The sequence below is a fragment of the Anolis sagrei genome, chromosome 5 (genome assembly GCF_037176765.1).
Source record: "Anolis sagrei isolate rAnoSag1 chromosome 5, rAnoSag1.mat, whole genome shotgun sequence".
Classification (NCBI taxonomy): Eukaryota; Metazoa; Chordata; class Lepidosauria; order Squamata; family Dactyloidae; genus Anolis; species Anolis sagrei.
The window spans coordinates 115,153,848-115,171,911 of NC_090025.1; the positions used below are offsets into that span (position 1 = coordinate 115,153,848).

The window sequence follows — 18,064 nt, forward strand, 5'->3', positions numbered from 1 at the left end:
CATGGCATCACAGAGCCCCTCACTATCACTTGTGCCCCAAGGGCTCAGTAGAGCACAGTTCGAGAACCCCTGATATGGACGCATATCAACAGCTTTAGTATACCAATTAGAAAATTGAGGCAATGAGAAGGAAAGAAAATAAATATTTTCATGTATTATAACTTTGTCTATTGCAGGCTGACTTTCTAAGTTCACATAAGGAAGTAATGGGTGTCTGTCTTGAATAGGTTCAAGACTATGCCCCCAGGGAATCTCGCTGGCTATATATGCCTTCTGTCTCCTCTTTCTTTGCCAAACTCGAGGAAGTCTGGGAAGTCATCCCATTTTTAAGAAGTCCCTTTTTAACAAAAATGACTTGGGAAGGTTAACATGGCAACCATTTCTCCATGGCATCAGAGTAGATTTAGGGGCCATGTATGTCCCCCAAAGATTCAGGGACCATAAAACAGCTCCGGGCTATGCATGCCCAATGGGCTGCACTTTTTCCACCCCATCATGTAAAATAAGTTAATCGATTTTGGATAAATTGGGAAATTGCTTATATTTTATGTTCAGTTTAGTTTTCATTAATTTTGTAAATGATGCACTAAGTAATTCAGAGAGACACACTACACAAATATAGCACTATGGTTCCACTTTTTACTATAATTTGGTGAAACAGTAGATCTCTTTGCCTCAGAATTCTAAGTTAAACTGCAGATCCCACAATCTCAAGGAATTGAACCCTAGAAGATATAGCCGAATCATTTTGCTATATTTGCATTGTGAGAGGGCCCTCAGAATTCCATTTGGGATTCCTGCTTACAAGCATTAGTTATCCATTTTTACTATTCCATTGGTGTCATGTCAGCATTCTTGGGCTGGAAAAAATGCTACCAAGACAAGAAAGCCGATTTTTTTCTGGTGGCTGCCATTTTCCCCCAGAATATCCCCAGATGTTTTGAATATCTGCAAGATAAAATGGTGGCAGCTGGCAGAGGTGACTAAAGCTTGTTCTGCTGCTTTGACAGGTGGTGGTAAATAAGAAAAGAAAAATAAACATGGTGAAAGGAAATAACAAAACAGGTGAATATGAGAATCAAAACAAACAGCATTCAAATATACATGAATAATGAAGGAAATCAAAACTCTGGGAAAAAGAAGACAAATGAATATTTTAACAGTTGAGATGAACAGAATAATAGAACAAATATACACTATTACATATAGGAGCTATTCCTTTTTACAGTAGATTAGTTTGTTCCCACTCAGTGAAACTTGTCAAGATGTGTATGAATGCTCAACACATCTCGGGCTGATTTTATGGGAATCATGGGAGCAACACCCCCTTTCTCTCTCTCTCTCTTTCCGTTCCTCTTCCTTATTTCATTTCCAAGGATAAAAGTTTAAGACATTGTTCTTCCAATATAAGAAGTTTGCTTCTTTCCCCACTGTCATGATTTTTTTCATCAGGTTCTTAAAAAGTTAACATTTGAATGTTAGTTACGCATTTAAGAATACAGTTTATACCTTTGAAGAAAAATGGGCAAGCAAGGTGTCCATGAGAGTATAAACCCTAGACTTGAGCCCAAATCAGTTTGAGCGAACATGATTTGTAATATTTGGTGGGCTCTTTTGCATAATATCCAAAAACAGAATAGTGAGTGCAGGCATGTAACCGGGGGGGGGGGGGGACTTGGGGGGCTTCATCCCCCCCCTCCCGAAATTCTCATGGTGGTCTGCGAGAAGGCCTTACTGGTGCATTATTTAAACTGTTATGTTTATTCATATCATTATCTGATCACCATACTCAATATATCCCATATGCATGGGGGTATTGGGGTAACGATACAAAAGGTTTGCTAGGGTAGACCCTCTTTCACTCCGACTCAGCGCCCCCCCCCCCAAATCGAAATCCTGGCTACGGGCCTGTGAGGAGGGCACTGCAAAGCCCAGCAAAATGGATTCAGGGAGCCAGATTTTATTGGCTCATGGATAGGAAGAGTTTAAATCTACAATATATCTGAGATAGGGATTTACCACGTCTTTTGTCACTTCCCCAGCAGTAGCTGTGTCCCTCCATTTCTTAAAAAAGTTTCCTAGACTCCTCCTCCAGAGAGGGCCTGCAGGGAACTTGCTTTCCCAGCAGTACTTGCATAGGGCAGACATTGGAAAGTTCCTCTCGAAGCATGATGGGAGTTGAAGTTTTCTCTCTCTCTGTTTCTCAGCCAATAAAAGGCTTGGCTGTGTCCATGCTCTGATTGACGGAGAATGGACACAACCTGCAACTACAATTCCCAGAACTCTCTTTTGTGGCTTGTCTTGTTTTTTTTTTTGTTTTTTTTTAAAGTGGTTAAAACCTAAAATAATTCTAAAAGAATCAGTAGATTGGTGAATTGTTTTAAAACTTGGCAGGCCTGCAGTTGTAAATGGAGTCTAAAATTGAGGTAGATTTTGTGCAGATAGGCCTTAGAATGATCGAGGATTGAGCCTTTAAAATAGTAGCCAATGGCCTGAATCTTTGCCAAATGAAAACGGCAATACCCCTCCCCTTTTGAAGAATCAGCCAACAAGAGGCCCTGAAATGGAATGCCTTTTGGCCATATTGCACATCTCTAATAAACATAGCAAATATAAGAATGGACCATTTTCAGTCTCTCGTTCATTTAAATTCTGCAAACTTGGGGGCCAGAGGAAAAAATATATTTGCAGAGGAAGCCTCTTATTTGGGGAGCAATGTCCTTTTTCCTCTTCCTCATAGTTATATCTTGGTTCTTTCTCTTGCTTTCCATCCATGTCCTAATGCTTAGGAAAGAACAGACTGTTCTGGCATCAGGTCTGAAAGATTACTGATAAAATAATTTTCAAACAAACTTGAATTAGGTGAAGGTCACAGGAAGAACTAGGGCTGCAAGTTGTCCATTCATTCTCTATTTGCATAGATATTTCTGCCATTTGACATCCAGCATTATATTACATGTGTAATACTTATCTTCTAGTGAAGATATATGGTTTGGGAATGGCACACCCAAATAATGTATTACACATTGTAATTATATTATTATCTTCATTAGCTGAAGCAAACATCCTGTTTAGCGTGGGAATCCCTTTAAGCAATATAGTACATTGTTGTTGGATATTATTTGATGGGTGGCATTCTTTTTGTTTAAAAAAAATAAGTTTAATTGTGCATCAGCTTGCACATTTAGCTGTCCGTGTATATTTGCGGTGTAAAATGTGTTTTCCTCAGGACTCACCCACAGCCTTTTAGAAATATATTCTGAGTCATAACTCAACTCCCAGTCTTTGGGAGGCCCAGAACCCAACCTTTAACCAATTAATTGGCACCAGACAACATCTCTTGCTCTTCCAGGTGCCCCAAGCTCTCATCTTGACTATGAACATTCAGGTTCCACTCCTCGAGTCACGGGGTCTGATGCTGAAGATTTCTGCCATCCAACAGACCATTAAAGACATACTACCGGTTAAAGTGAAGCCCTCCAGATGTTGTTGGATCTTAACTCCCAGCATGCCTCACCACTGGCTGTGCTGGCTAGGGCTGCTGGGAGCTGTAATCCAAACTCTCCTGTAGATCTGGACATGTGAATGAGATAAGCTGCCAGCACTGTGTTAGACCAAACATAATTAATTATGAATGCTGCGATTTATACCAGGCTTTTAATACATGGATTTTGAGAGATTTTGTTTTTATTGTTTTAGCTACTGATTTTATTGTATTTGTTCTGTGAGCCACTCCTAGATTGCTTTCTACATTAAAAAAACAAACAAACCAGAAATAAAACAAAAACTTAATGCAGTGCCTCAATTGAAGCATGCAATCCAGAATGTATGGCAAAAAATGGTGTAGGGGACAAATTGAAGGTGATTTTTTTCTTGTGAGAATGAGTCACAATAGTTATAATGCAGACCTAAATTATAGGTCTTCCTCTACATAGAAATGAGCCAAAGTGAGTGGAAGAGAAAAATCAGAAATATTCCAAATTCCAAAATTGTCCACATGGGTTGCTGAGATAAACCTTCTTTCATATGTAAAATTATTTAAATTTATCAATGTAATGGTTCTGGCCAGCCTACCTGTCTGAATGTATCTCCTGCTATGAACCATTGTGAAGTCTAAGATCGATGGGAGAGGCCCTGCTCTTGATCCCACCATCCTCGCAAACATGAGTGCTGAAAACGAGAGACAGGGCTTTCTTAGTACTGGCCCCTTGCCTGTGGAACTCTCTATCCAGTGACATTAGATTACCCCCCTCCCTCTTATCCTTTAGAATTAAACTCAAAACCTGTTTATGGGACCAAGCATTCAAACAGTAGAGGCAGCAATTTAGAATGAGACCCAATTTGTGTGAGTGACAATGGACTGACCTGGAGTATGATTTCAAACTTGTGTGATTTAATCAATGTTTTAGTAATTTTAAAGCATTAACAAATTATTTAATTGCTTTTATAATTTATTACTGTTGTTGACATTGAATGAATGCTTATTGTGAAGCTGTCCTGAGTCCCCCTCCGGGGGTGAGAAGGACGGGATAAAATATGTGAACTAACTAAATAAATAAAATGTAAAATTACCTTCAGTCTATGTGTATATGAAACATACATGAATGTCATGTTTATACTTGGACCCCATATCCAAAATATCTCAATATGTATTTGAAAATATTCCAAAATCTTTTTAAAAATCCAAAATATGGCACATCTTTGACCCCAAATATTTTGGATAAGGGATACTCAACCTCTACAAAATATTGGACTGTTGCGATGGGGTGTTCCCATTCTACATGTAATGATAGATTAATATTGTGAAAGAGAAAAATTCTCATGAAACCAATTCCTTAAGAGGGCTAACAGAGGCCTTCATTTTTTTCTGCCTCATTGCAGGCCGCTAAAATGATGTTAGCAGACAAATTATTCCATTGAAATATATTGTACTTGGAATGCATTTTGTTTTAACATTCTGTGTGTAACACAGAATCTTCCAGTTCAGTGGAAGGCTGCATACTTTGCCTGAAGAAAGTTGCAGTCTGGATTCCTATCATCTCTAAGAGAGAGAAAATTCCCATGTAACCAAATCAGGAAAGATGTGTGATGCTACAACCCTATGTGTGTTTTAGCTAAGAATAAAGCTTGTTAAATTCAGTGGATCTTACTCCTAGAAAGAAAGGCATATATGAGTTCTCCTGCAAACCAGCCGATCGTGAAGCCATGGATATTCATAAGTGAATCATAAGTTCCCAGCTTCACAAACAAAAACAAAACTATCAGAGCTGCAATTGATTCTGTCATCTGTGATTTCCTCACACTTCAAATCATCATATAACTGATGGTATGGTTTTTCCCTATTTTTCTTTTGTCTGTTTTATGCTCAGAAATGCATGCCGTTGGCACCATCTTCAAGAACTATTGAGCGAGTGTTGCTCACTGCACATTCACAGTGTTTATCAGCTAAGTGCCTCACAAGGAATAAAACGTCTTTTTGTATTTGTCTCCTGTGATCATTCCACTGGGGAAAGGTCAGAGACACAGTTGGAGACCAAATGAGAGAAGGTATTGCACCCTCCTTCCATTGCCACTTTCAGGACACTGTGAATGCCACAATTTACAACACAGATAGAAGCTGTCCTCCTTCTATTTTTCTTCTCACATCAGTGCCTTTCCTTCTTGCCTCCTACTGATGGTTGATAGTTAGATAATGTCTGTTTTCTCCCCTCCCTGATATGAACAAGCAAAAGCATGCCTGTGTCTCTCATCAATTTCTAATTTTCTTAGATATGGCTCTGTTGTAGACTCTGTCCACTACTCCCCTTAAAATTGAGACTCCGTTAGTGCAAGAATGCCTAAAGGTTTACATTTTTGTATTTCAGCCAAGCCATCTCAGAACCCAGACAACCAACCCAACAACCCTGGTGTAAGTTTTCTCAACCAGGGGCTGATTTTCTTTATTCCTTTGAAACATTTTATACCAACCTACATTGCATAAGATGCCAGCATGATGTAGAATACTAAGAATAAAGTATCCGTGTATTCACTTGTTTACACAAACTTCCACCTCATTCTTGGGGGAAAGGGCAGGTTATTAATCAAGCAATGGATTGATCAGTCTCAGTCAATAAGATTCCTATGTGGAGAGCAGCACGACATTGCCTACAGAGCTAGTACTTTCCAATTGATCAAGAAATTTGTCAGGAACCTTTAATAAAAAATATCAAACTTCAGAACCGAAACAAAACACAATACACACCCTCTCTTGCACACACAAAATTTCTAGGTTTCCAATTATGCAAAGGTGCATTTTGTCAGCTGCAACACAGGAAGGACTCTAACCAAGAAAAGGCACCAATCTAAAGAATGAATCCCCTGCAAAGTATCTGACACTTATAAGCCATAAGCCAAAAATGCCATATATTTGTGTTAAGTTATCCTGCATGATATCAAGATTACGCAGAATGATAATAGCAATATATATCAAGAAAACAAATAAAAATGTAAACTGCTGTTTCAAGAAAAAACTTCTGAATAAAGAAATACATAGGTGGATGGCTACATGTGGGGAAAAGATAACCTCCTCAAATCATCATGCTTTGAGCCACCAATGGCTTAAAAACAAACAAGCGCTTGCTCAAAAACTGACATTTATAAAAATAGTTTTCAAACTGGCATAACTTTTCCCTCTTGGTCATCCTGACATGTTAAATTAAATGAAGTGTTGAAGATGCCTAAATCCTTTGCAGCACTTCATGGTAATGATTCAAGTCAGAGCGGATCACTGTGGACAGGCTATCTTTTTTAGAGGGGCCTCCATGCATGCCGAAAATAGCAATGTTGATCCAGCTTGGGATACTCCAGGTCACTACCACTGAAGTCCTCATGGCCAATCACCAAAGCACCCTGGGGTCTATTGTATGTCTGCACTGCGTGTCTGTGTGGGCTAGTGCTAGAACTAAATTGGTGCTGCTGGGGGGCCACCTTCTCATGTCAATCTGCCCTTATTGGTGACCATCAGGCACAGAACTGGTGGTAGTTGTCACTTGGCACCTGTAGTGATGCTAGTTGGAGCAACAGAAGAATTAGAGTGAGGAATCAGTGGTCTTGACCCATGTTAAAGCAAATAGACCCTATTATTCATGTGAATACCATGAAATTCATTCACCCATGCACTCATTTGTGTAGATAGGCCCAGGTATGGTTGCAAAGGTGGTACCATCCTAAACTTTGGGGAAAGAATAGCTTCTCCCAGATACCAATGAACCTTGGGGATAATGATGAACTTAACAGCAATCCTTAACTATAGGGTGATCTTTCAGGAGCCATCCCACAAACACCAGTGTACCATAACTTAAATTTTATATTGTCAGTAAGGGAAAAGAGTATTTCAACCTTTTAGAATGGGATGGTGCTGGTGATAGTGCAAGTAAAAACTACAAGTAAGTACCCTTTTCGGCTTTTTTTGTCAGTTTTTGTTGTTTTATGGGCTTCTGATAAGAGTCCCAGGTGGCACAATGGGTTAAATCCTTGTGCCAGCAGGACTGCTGACCAACAGGAAGTGGTTCGAATCTGGGGAGAGCAGGTCGAGCTCCCTTGTCACCTCCAGCTCCCCATACAGGAGCATGAGCGAAGCCTCCCACAAGTATGGTAAAATATCAAACATGCAGGCATCCCCTGGGAAACGTCCTTGCAGATGGCCAATACTGTTACACCAGAAGTGACTTGCAGTTTCTCAAGTGACTCCTGACATGAAACAAAAAGGGCTTCTGATGTCTCCATAATTTTGGAGAAATGTCACCTCCAATTATTCGGGAAGGCTGGTAGAGGTCAAATGACTGGGGTGGTGGGGGGAGGAGGCTCTGAAGGTCTGTGTGAGGCCGGCAGGCTGACTCGCCCGTTCCTGCTCTAGAGGAAAGAAGATAAAAGATAACAAGAAGTTGAATTCTGCAAGGCCCACTTGGCTGAGCAGTGCTTCTCTAGTGCCATTTTCCCTGGCATGGAGTGGCACTCATTTTGATGGCCAGTATCAATGTTAACATAAACAAAGTTGTGAGAAAGGGAGCAGAAAGCTTAAAAGCTAACAGAAAAACATTACGATCCAATTCTCTCCAAATAGGCTTTTTGTCAGCAAATAATTTTAACAGCACAATTCCTACCTTGTTTACTTAGAAGTTAAAAAGAAAACTACACTACATCAATTCCAGTAGGGTTTGTCCCCTAGTAAAAGTAGAATAATTATTTTGTTCAATTTTTGTACATTAACTTGGAAGTGTATCCAGTGTCTAACAGGGCATGTTCCATTGCTTGTGTGTTGAAAATAAATTTACTTTAGATTGAAAAGGTGTGATTGAACTAGTTGTTTTTAAGCATTATATGCAAAGTAGGTTATGTTGCTGTCCCAAAAAGAAATCTACATGAAATATGTTGGTCTATAATAAGCTGTATGGTTTCTTGGCTCAGTGGATTTTATCTCTGGGGTGTTGTGTGGTTTCTACATTTTATCTCATTTATGTTCCCCTTTTCACCATGCAGATCCTGGAAATATCATATGGAAAATCCCATACAATGCTCTCTTACACCAAGGATGGTGAAGTTATTTGGCCTTCAAATGTTGCTGCGTGCCAATTCTTAATCAATGAAGAATGTTCACTAGTCAAAGATGATGGGAATTAAAGTGCAACACAATTTGCACAACTGCCTGCTTACAGTCCCTTAGTAATTGCACTACACTAGATGGAGTCTGTTTTTGAGGAGCACCTTTGTTCTTGAATAACTCATCAGTTGTGAGTGCAATAAACAGCCAAGTAGGTCTAGATTTCTAGCTCAACATGTCAAAGGCATAAGGATTCTTCAAAGAAGGAAGGAAGGAAGGAAGGAAGGAAGGAAGGAAGGAAGGAAGGAAGGAAGGGGTGGAGAGAGAGATGCACACAGACAGACAGAACGGTGTAATGATTTGAAAAGTCAAGTCAGTGCACTACGCCAGTGAATATAAAATGCAACCACAACAGAAGCTCTTTCTTTTAATAGTGAGCATATATGAACTTGGCTGACAATCTCAATCTCCTTTCTGCTCCCCAAATAAATCTTTTCCGTCTTCTCTCTTACTGATGAGCCAAATTACATGTGTTTCTAAAGCAAATTGCATCTGTGCTTTAGAAATGCAACTAGCACTGCTGGGAAAGAAAAATCGTTATAAGGCTCATAGGTGGGGAGTTTACGTCTTTCCTCTCCTGTGGCAAGTCTGATGAAAACACTACTTTCAAGCTGCTCTTTTCTTAGTTTCCAATGGGTAATTTCTTCCCAGTGCAAATAGCAGCTGGTAAGGACTGTTTTCCATTGGGGTGGGAGGTTAATCCCACTGCCTGCCTGCAGTGAGTCCAATAATTAACCTACTCAATTTATCTGCTACTTGCATTTTGGCTACTTCTTTTAAAATAAAACAACAAAACAAAACCACCACATTATTACATGTGTTGTATTGAAAACAATCTATCTGCTGTGTTCCTCGGCTTCTTTGGTTGACAGTGTTTTCATTAAAGTAGTGGGAAGGCATTATGTGTCCCATGGGTATCATTCTGTGGGTTCTCGGGATGTAAGGACAGCCAGGTGGGCTACCTGTAAAGTGCCTGAAGCAAATGACAAAGGTTAAATTAATTTTTTAAAAAAAATATTTTCATTAAAACACACACCATGCCCATCTCAGTTGCTCCACAGGCAACCTGCATAGAGTTGCTGACAAATCACCTGCACAGTATTTTCATTTTTAAGTGAAAAAGAAGCCCTTTTAACTTGCCTCTAACAACATCGAGTAATCCACATTCAGATGTCTTCCCAACTATTTCGTTGTGTGGGGACAGTCTGGGAGACTATGGAACAGGGCACAGAGATCATGTTAAGTGAAAATATGCACACAGACCCTGATCACAAGATAAAATAACATAAAGCAGCCCATCTCTCAAAAGAATTGCAAGATATCTTCCCTCTTGTCTGCACACACACGAAAGTCTAAACTGAAATGATCAGAAGAAGTCTAGTTTTAATTGCACTCTTCCTAGGCCCTCTATACACTGCTATATAAAATCCAGATGATCGGCTTTGAACTGGATTATATGGCAGTTTAGATTCATATAATCAATTCAAATCAGATAATGTAAATTATCTGATTTGATAATCTGGATTATATGGCAGTGTAGAAGGGGTCTATGTTGTAGTAGAGCCTGTTAGCAACACTGCAAGTGGTGGCATGGGTGTTAAAAGAAGGAAAATGAGTGCTCAAGAGCTAGATGAGGAACAACAGAGGAAAAGGATCCGGGATATACTTATGTCACCTACCGACGAAGATTCCTTTGAAGGGTTTTCTGAAAGCGAAGGGTCAATGAGGGAGGAGGAGGAAGGAGATACAGTGGATGTGAATAGGGGAACTAAGAGGGTTACTTGGGAGCAGGAATCGGATGAGGAGCGACAGAGTATGAAGATCCAGGATATACTTACTGCTCCCACAGACAAAGAGTCTTTCATGGGTTTCTCTGGGAGTGATGGGTCTGGGAGTGATGGGGATGGGGATGACACACTGGATCGGACCAAGGTGCAAGAGTTTCGAGATGTATGTACTCAGTCAATGTCTAGTGGCACGTTTGTGGGGTTTCCTGGTGGTGGGGATTGGCAATCGGGAGATACCGTGGAGTCTTGGGGAGTGCTAAGTCTTGACAAGAGATGGAAAAGTTGGAGGGATGGATGTCGGCATTCAAGTGCAGAAGCAAGGACAGCTGAAAGGAATACCAATGGGGTGGAAGTCAGCTCATCATCGGATGATGAGGTGTAAGATAAAAGTAGACACTGAAATGGAAGATCTTTGCAGAAGGCAAAGTGTTGGTTTCGTGCCTTGGGTTTTGTCGCTGCTGCTTTCGTGTTGGGCTTGGGTCCTGGATCTTCAGGTTGCTGCTTCCATTCGTGTTACAACTTGGCTTGGATTCCCATGAGTGTGGATTTCCCCTTCCTTGATTTCGGACTGTTTTTGACAACAACACTGCCTACGTGGACTTTGGAACTTCACAACTTCGGACTTGGCTTTCTTCTCCCTCGGACTTCATTTGACTACGGCTCTTTCTTCACGGCTCTTTGTTTGTTCATCCTTCATTTGCTGTGTTGTTTTGCGTGACTTTGGGAGCATTTCAGTTTAATCCGGATCTTTTCTCTGGATAATCCGGATTATTGCATTAGTTTACTTTTTAAGATGAAATTTGCTGCTGCTTTTGAGTTTTGACCAGGGACACTGAAGTACGTATCTCTGAGTACCCTTTGCTTTGTATTAATAAACTATTCTTTTGGACATACTCTTGAGTCTGGCTCGTTAAGGCGTCTTGGTTCTGACAGTCTAGGAGGAGTGCAATTAGAACTAGGGTTCTGCTGATTATTTCAGCTTAGAGTTTGGTGTCTGTGCAGACAGGAGGGAAGATATCTTGAAATTCATTTGAGAGATAGGTTGTTTTATGTTATTTTGTGATTTAAATATGCATGCATATTTTCATTTAATATGATCCCTCTCCCATGTTCCACAAGATTTCGCCCCTCCCCCCTCCAAAGCTCCAAAGCTCCAGACATGTCATTTTGACATCATTAGCTTTCTTCAGAGGGCCTGAGCATGCAGCAAGGCCCCTCTGGTAAATTTACGGGGCATTTTTGAGAGCTGGGAGGAGAGGGTGGGGGTGCTATCCCACTCCTTTGTGCTCCTAGAGCCCAAAGAACCGGGACGGCAATGGGGAGTCAATCCCCATAGGCTCAGTACTCCAAAATATGAGGTGTTTTATTAATCTGAAGTAAATTGGGAAATCCCAGTTTACTTTGGATTAATCTGGGTTAACCTGAGGTGTTGTTTGGGCACCTCAGGTTAACCCTCAATGGGTCATAGATTTTGGACCTGTGTAGAATGGCACTTAGATTTCAGTTTACTGTGAATTTATTTTTGTTGCACCAAAATGAGTACTCTATTGTTAGAGAGAGATAATTGTTAATGAATCACATACTTATAGGTTATAGACACCTATCCTGATACCTAAATCAACACACTACTGTTGTCATGTTGAGACTGTGGCAAATTTACAAATTTACCTAGTTACTTTTTTAAAAATCACAATATTTTAGAAAAACTTGATATTTAGTTGACCTGCCTTATTTTACATATATAAAGGGATTTGTATATTTGTAAGTCTATTTATATATTTATACTAGAAATATATGTTGTGTAAATCTATGGATTCACCATTGTTGCAACTGTTCTTTTTTGGAATTATATATTAATCAATTTTCCCCCAGTAGACATGATTGGTATTTGCTATGGTTTGATGTAGCATTCAGACAAACTTTTCCCCTTTGCTGAGAATAATTATTTCCAAGGTCTGTGAAAAGCTGAATGCTAAAGATAGTCTAAAAATATGTTTAAAAGACTGTGAACATGATGGCATTCATAGCACAGGATATGATGAATGAATCAAATAACTGTATGACATTTGCAGCTTGCTTGTGTTATTCCAGTGCTTAAAATTAAGTCATTTGTTTTTGTTAGCACATATCAGAAAACATCTGAAAACCTTAATCATATTACTCCCTGGCTTCCCATGGAGGAGAGGGGGTCATAGCTTACTGATGGAGCACATGTTTGCATGCATAAGGCCTAGGTAAATTGAGTCCCTGGCACCTCCTGTTGAAGGATTGCTAAATTTGTTTTCTCTCTCTCATGAATCACTAAAGGCTTGTATGCTGTCAGTACATGTGTCAAAATTGAGCATGAAATTCCAAACTTATCTGTAGATCCACCATAAATGCATCCCACAATATACAAAGGGTATGTGACTGAAAAGACTTTGCCGCAGATATACAATGTTTTGATAGGATGCGTGAAGCATTATTGTTTGGATTTGCAAGAATCCACCATAGACTCATTGTTGGGTGCCTAAATGATATTTCTCCTAGCTCATATGACATTTTAAGATGCTGCAAAGCTAAAAATGTTCTTTCACTGGAGGGGGCAATGCCCCCATTTCTCTTATTTCTTCATCACCTGGAAAGGCTGGTTTTTGTTATAAGGTAAAATCCCACTTGTGGGAGCCCCCGGTGGCGCAGTGGGTTAAAGCACTGAGCTGCTGAGCTTGTTGATCGAAAGGTCGCAGGTTCGATTCCGGGGAGCGGCGTGAGCTTTCGCTGTCAGCCCTAGCTTCTGCCAACCTAGCAGTTCGAAAACATGCAAATGTGAGTAGACCGGCGGGAAGGTAACGGCGCTCCATGCAGTCATGCCGGCCACATGACCTTGGAGGTGTCTACGGACAACGCTGGCTCTTCGGCTTAGAAATGGAGATGAGCACCACATCCCAGAGTCAGACATGACTGGACTTAATGTCAGGGGACTACCTACCTACCAAAATCCCACTTCCTGGAAGTTGCCAGAAGTGTAATTCATCTTTTGGGGGAAGGCAACGGGGATTTTTTAAGGAATCTTCTCTGTGGGTTATGTATCACTCTTGACACACTAATCTGAATGCAGCTCAGCAACTTTTTCTTCTGATCTATGAACACTTGTGTGCTTTTAGATTTACGCTGAAGAATTGGAAAGCAAATGAGTCCAATATATATATTTCCAATGCATCCCCATGTAGCATATGGTAAATTTTATTTGAACATAATATTTTAAACAGTTCACCAGCCTGCCTTAAGTTACACCCTAGAGATTTCAAAACACAAAAATATAGAACATAAGTTGTGATCAAACAGTTACACATTTTCAGCATAGTTCTGTTGTGGAATGTTAAAAATAGAACATAATTCTAATTTAGTACTGCATATTGTATGCCCCCCCTCCCCATCTTTCAGGTTAGGTATGATGATGTTACAAGGGAAATGAATCTTTATTTAGCATGAAACTGCTGAATGACTGCTGAGAGTTTGGCAGGGAACAAACTTTCCCACTGGGATACTCAATGGACAATTTATACTAGACTTCTGCATTAGTCACTTATCTAAGCGAGAAATGTGTGCCATTTATTTGTGCAAGATGCAAAACAGCTTCCTCTGCCCCAAGGTAACTTGTGAATACATCTTTTGTTGACTTCAGGGTAAATTTCTACTCAGAGTGATAAACTCTCAATATAGATGAGATATAAAATTATGCCAGGATGCAAGACCCTGTGGGTTACATATGCAAACAACCCTTGTTTGCCATGTTTCCCCATTGGTTTCTTCCCTCTAGAACAGGACAATAAATAAACCAGCATTGCCTAATTTGTGAAACACTCAATGAAATTCAGATCATAATCACAATTTATACTCTTGTTTTCCTGTCTGTGGCCACATGTATACTGCATGTGTGTGTGTGTATGTATAGTCGAGCCCCCTCTGGCACAGTGGATTAAACCACTTTGCTGCTCAACTTACTGACCGAAAGGTCACTGGTTCGAATCCAGGGAGCAGTGTGAGCTCCCGCTGCCAGCCCCAGCTTCTGACAACCTAGGAGTTCGAAAATATTCAAATGTGAGTAGATCAATAGGTACTGCTCTGGTGGGAAGGTAACAGCACTCCATGCAGTCATGCTGGCCATATGACTTTGGAAGTGTCTACGGATAATGCTGGCTCTTCAGCTCAGAATTTTTTTTCGTGTCCGGAGTGACTCCTGGTGTGAGAGAATTGGCCGTCTGCAAGGACGTTGCCCAGTGGACGCCTGGCTGATTTGATGTTTTTATCATCCTTGTGGGAGGCTTCTCTCATGTCCCCGCATGAGGAGCTGGAGCTGATAGAGGGAGCTCATCCGCCTCTCCCCAGATTTGAACCTGTGACCTGTCGGTCTTCAGTCCTGCCAGCACAGGGGTTTGACCCACTGCGCCACCGGGGGCTCCGGCTTAAAAATGGTGATGAGCATCAACCCCCAGAGTCAGACATAACTGGACTTTATATCAGGTGAAAACCTTTACCTTTACCTATAGTCAAAAGTCTTGAACCTACCAGGCCACAGGAAATAGCTGGGTACCTGTAGTCAGTTTGAAGGGTTCAAGTTGATTCCAATAAATGAGTTAAACTCTATGCAAAGTATTTTTTGATAAAGTGTGTGTAGTGTTTTTAAATCATTTATTTGAGAACTCCTATAATCAGTATCCATGTACTAGACTGTTGATGATAGATCTGAGCTGCAGTACAACAGCTTATGAAGGACTATGCAATTTCCAAAGACAATTCACAGTTTAGGATTATTCTAGTGCAAACTTTACAATTTTCTTTTGCACAGAGAACAGCATTTTCTAAGCAAACAAAGGTTTTTTTCTGTGCAGAACAAAAACATATTCTGCACAAAAATGTTGTTCCTCTGCAAAATGTTTTTTTATGCAAAAAAGCACCTGAAATAATTTTCCCAGAATAAATTTTTAACCGTAAATACTAGGCCTGGGTAACAACGCAAAAATTTGTTTCTAATATCGTTTTGTAATTGGGGGGTTTTTTTGTTTCGATATTTAAAATAATTACAAAATTTTCCAAAAAAAAAGTTCGGTATTTACGAAATTTCGTAAATATTTACAAAACATTTTGTAAAGATGGCGCCCTTTTTTTTTCAATATTTTTAAAATATTTTTTTTAAATTTAATTATTAATTTAGTAGAATAGGGAGGAGAAATTAAAATTATTATTATTAAATTTAAATTATTATTAAGGAGGGAAGGCAGGCACTCACTCTGGCGGGCCCTCTCGCTCGCCGCTTGCTCTCCGCTCGCCCGCCCCTCTCGCTCGCCGCTCGCCCGCCCCTCTCGCTCGCCGCTTGTGGGGTTCAGAACGCTCTTTGATTGCAGGTGAACCATAAATCCCCGTAACTAAAACTCCCAAAGCCCTTCCCTGACATGGCCATCCAGCCTCTGTTTCAAAGAGTCTCCACCGCACTCCCTCTGGGGCAGAGAGTTTCACAGCTGAATGGCTCTCACCGTCGCCGCTCGCTCGCCCCTCTCGCTCTCTGCTTGCCCGCCCCTCTCGCTCGCCGCTCACTCGCCCCTCTCGCTCGCCGCTTGTGGGGTTCAGAACGCTCTTTGATTGCAGGTGAACCATAAATCCCCGTAACTAAAACTCCCAAAGCCCTTCCCTGACAGATGGCCATCCAGCCTCTGTTTCAAAGAGTCTCCACCGCACTCCCTCTGGGGCAGAGAGTTTCACAGCTGAATGGCTCTCACCGTCGCCGCTCGCTCGCCCCTCTCGCTCACCGCTCACTCGCCCCTCTCGCTCACTACTCGCTCGCCCTCTCGCTCGCTTGCTCAGCCGGCGGCATCAGCAGGCGGCCATCTTACGTATTTCCGAAATGGACGGAAATACAAAAATTTTTGGCGCCTGCCGTTTCGATATTTAAAAACACTTCCGGGTTGAAAAAAAAGTTTTGTAATCGTTTCGTAATTAAGAAAATAACGAATTAACGAATTAACGAAACAAATTGCCCAGCCCTAGTAAATACCTTCATCAGTGCAGTGTTCTCTTCACCAGGGTTTGTTGACATTCTTGGAACACATTTTAGCACTTTTTAAACAATATTATTGAGTATGCCTTCCATCCTCTCTTATTCACTCCTTCCCTCTCCCCTCTGAGTGTGTGTACATTCCCATGTCAAAGAGAGAAATAAAGCATTGCTCCGAAAAATACTAAGCAATTAATACGAGAGCTTTTAGTCCAATAACTGATCCAATATGTCCTTCCTCCTCCATTTTTTTAAAATAGAAAATATGTCCTAAAATGTGAAGCATATAACTGGAGTTTTTGTTTCTGAAAAGCATTTCCATGAAGATGCAGCAGGGTATGCATCAATATCTTCCAGTAAAGGCAGAATATTATTAATTAGTAATCAGATTTGAATATCAATTGTGGCTATGTCAATTGCATGCCAAATGAATAGCATTACCAAAGACTGAATGAGAAAGGGTTCAGGATGAAGCTGAATGTTTTATTCATGTGGTTATGCATCAAATGCAGAGCTGCAATGCGTCCCTTTGTTTTGTATGGATCGTTCTTGTTGAGAGTGCATGTATTGATGTAGAGAGCCATCCACCTGACTGCATCACAAAGCTGCAATCAGGCTTTGCCGATTCCTGATGAGTTTGCATTGTTTTTATATGGCCGGCTGTTACAATTATCACATGAATTGGCTCCAGAGCGTTCATGACTTTGAATGTTTCTCAGCAATTATAACGTTGACATCCTCTGTAGAAAGGCATCGCTTTCCAGAAATAGTACTTCCAACTGTAGGGGGTCAAGCATTAATGTCCACTTTTATGGAATGCATTACTTTAAGTGGTGCATTAGTAAGGTTTAAAAGAAAATTGAGAACTCCTTTTTTTAAAGTGACATAAAGTCCAATAATTGTCAGCAGTTTCTTCATCTGTAGAATTATGGTATGTAAGTAAAGAAGATTTATAGAAATGGTGACTGCTAAGCTAAACAAAAGACCTCCAGAATCCAAGGAGCCCTTCAGTTTGTTGTCTGCTTATGACTGCAAAAAAGAATGGGATTTACTCCAGAATCAAACAGGTCACAGGTATTAAATTGGGCTCAGTTTGGTTAATTGAGATTGCCAAGAACAATTTGGGAAGATTTTTTTTCCAATGAAATAAATAGCTCAGTTGTAGGATTTTTCTGAAAGATTTTCCAGGTTCAATGTTTAGGCTGGGCTGGGAAAGATTACTGTCTGACTGAGGGTGGTTCCGGACAACACAAAATACTGTGCTTTAGTCAGGGGCAAAAAAAAACAAACAAAAAAAACCTGGGACCTGAGAAGATGTACAGCTACAGACCTGTTGGTCCCAGGATTTCTGCCTTCACCATCCACACTTTCTAAATTGTCATGGGATTTTGTAGCCCCCAAGATGGCCACCACAGGACTTCTGCAGGATTTTTTTTTTAAAAAAACCCTTAACATGCGAACATGTGAGGATGCAAATCATTGTATAAGTGCAGTTCCTGGGTTATATAAGCTGGAGGGCCATCTGTGCAGAGAGGGTGTTGTGATTGCTCTTATTGTGAAAAAATGTACAACATTGACTAGGGGGCCACAACTTTTTCCTGGCCAGAG

At 40.5% G+C, this 18,064-nt stretch overlaps 1 protein-coding gene across 17 annotated transcripts in view; it reads left to right on the forward strand.

The window, feature by feature from the left end:
- The window catches only part of PCDH7 (protocadherin 7), a 453,309-nt gene that overhangs the window by 80,961 nt on the left and 354,284 nt on the right, over window positions 1–18,064 (forward strand). The window contains exon 2 of one of the 17 annotated variants that reach the window (XM_067469005.1): window positions 8,518–8,843. The exons of 14 other annotated variants lie outside the window; for them this stretch is intronic. In XM_067469005.1, the coding sequence (XP_067325106.1) occupies window positions 8,518–8,658 (141 nt within the window). In that variant the 3' untranslated portion in view covers window positions 8,659–8,843. Of the gene's footprint in view, window positions 1–3,352; window positions 3,882–8,517; window positions 8,844–18,064 lie in introns of those variants that run through there. 2 more of the 17 variants (XM_067469002.1, XM_067469004.1) reach the window with 2 other exon arrangements.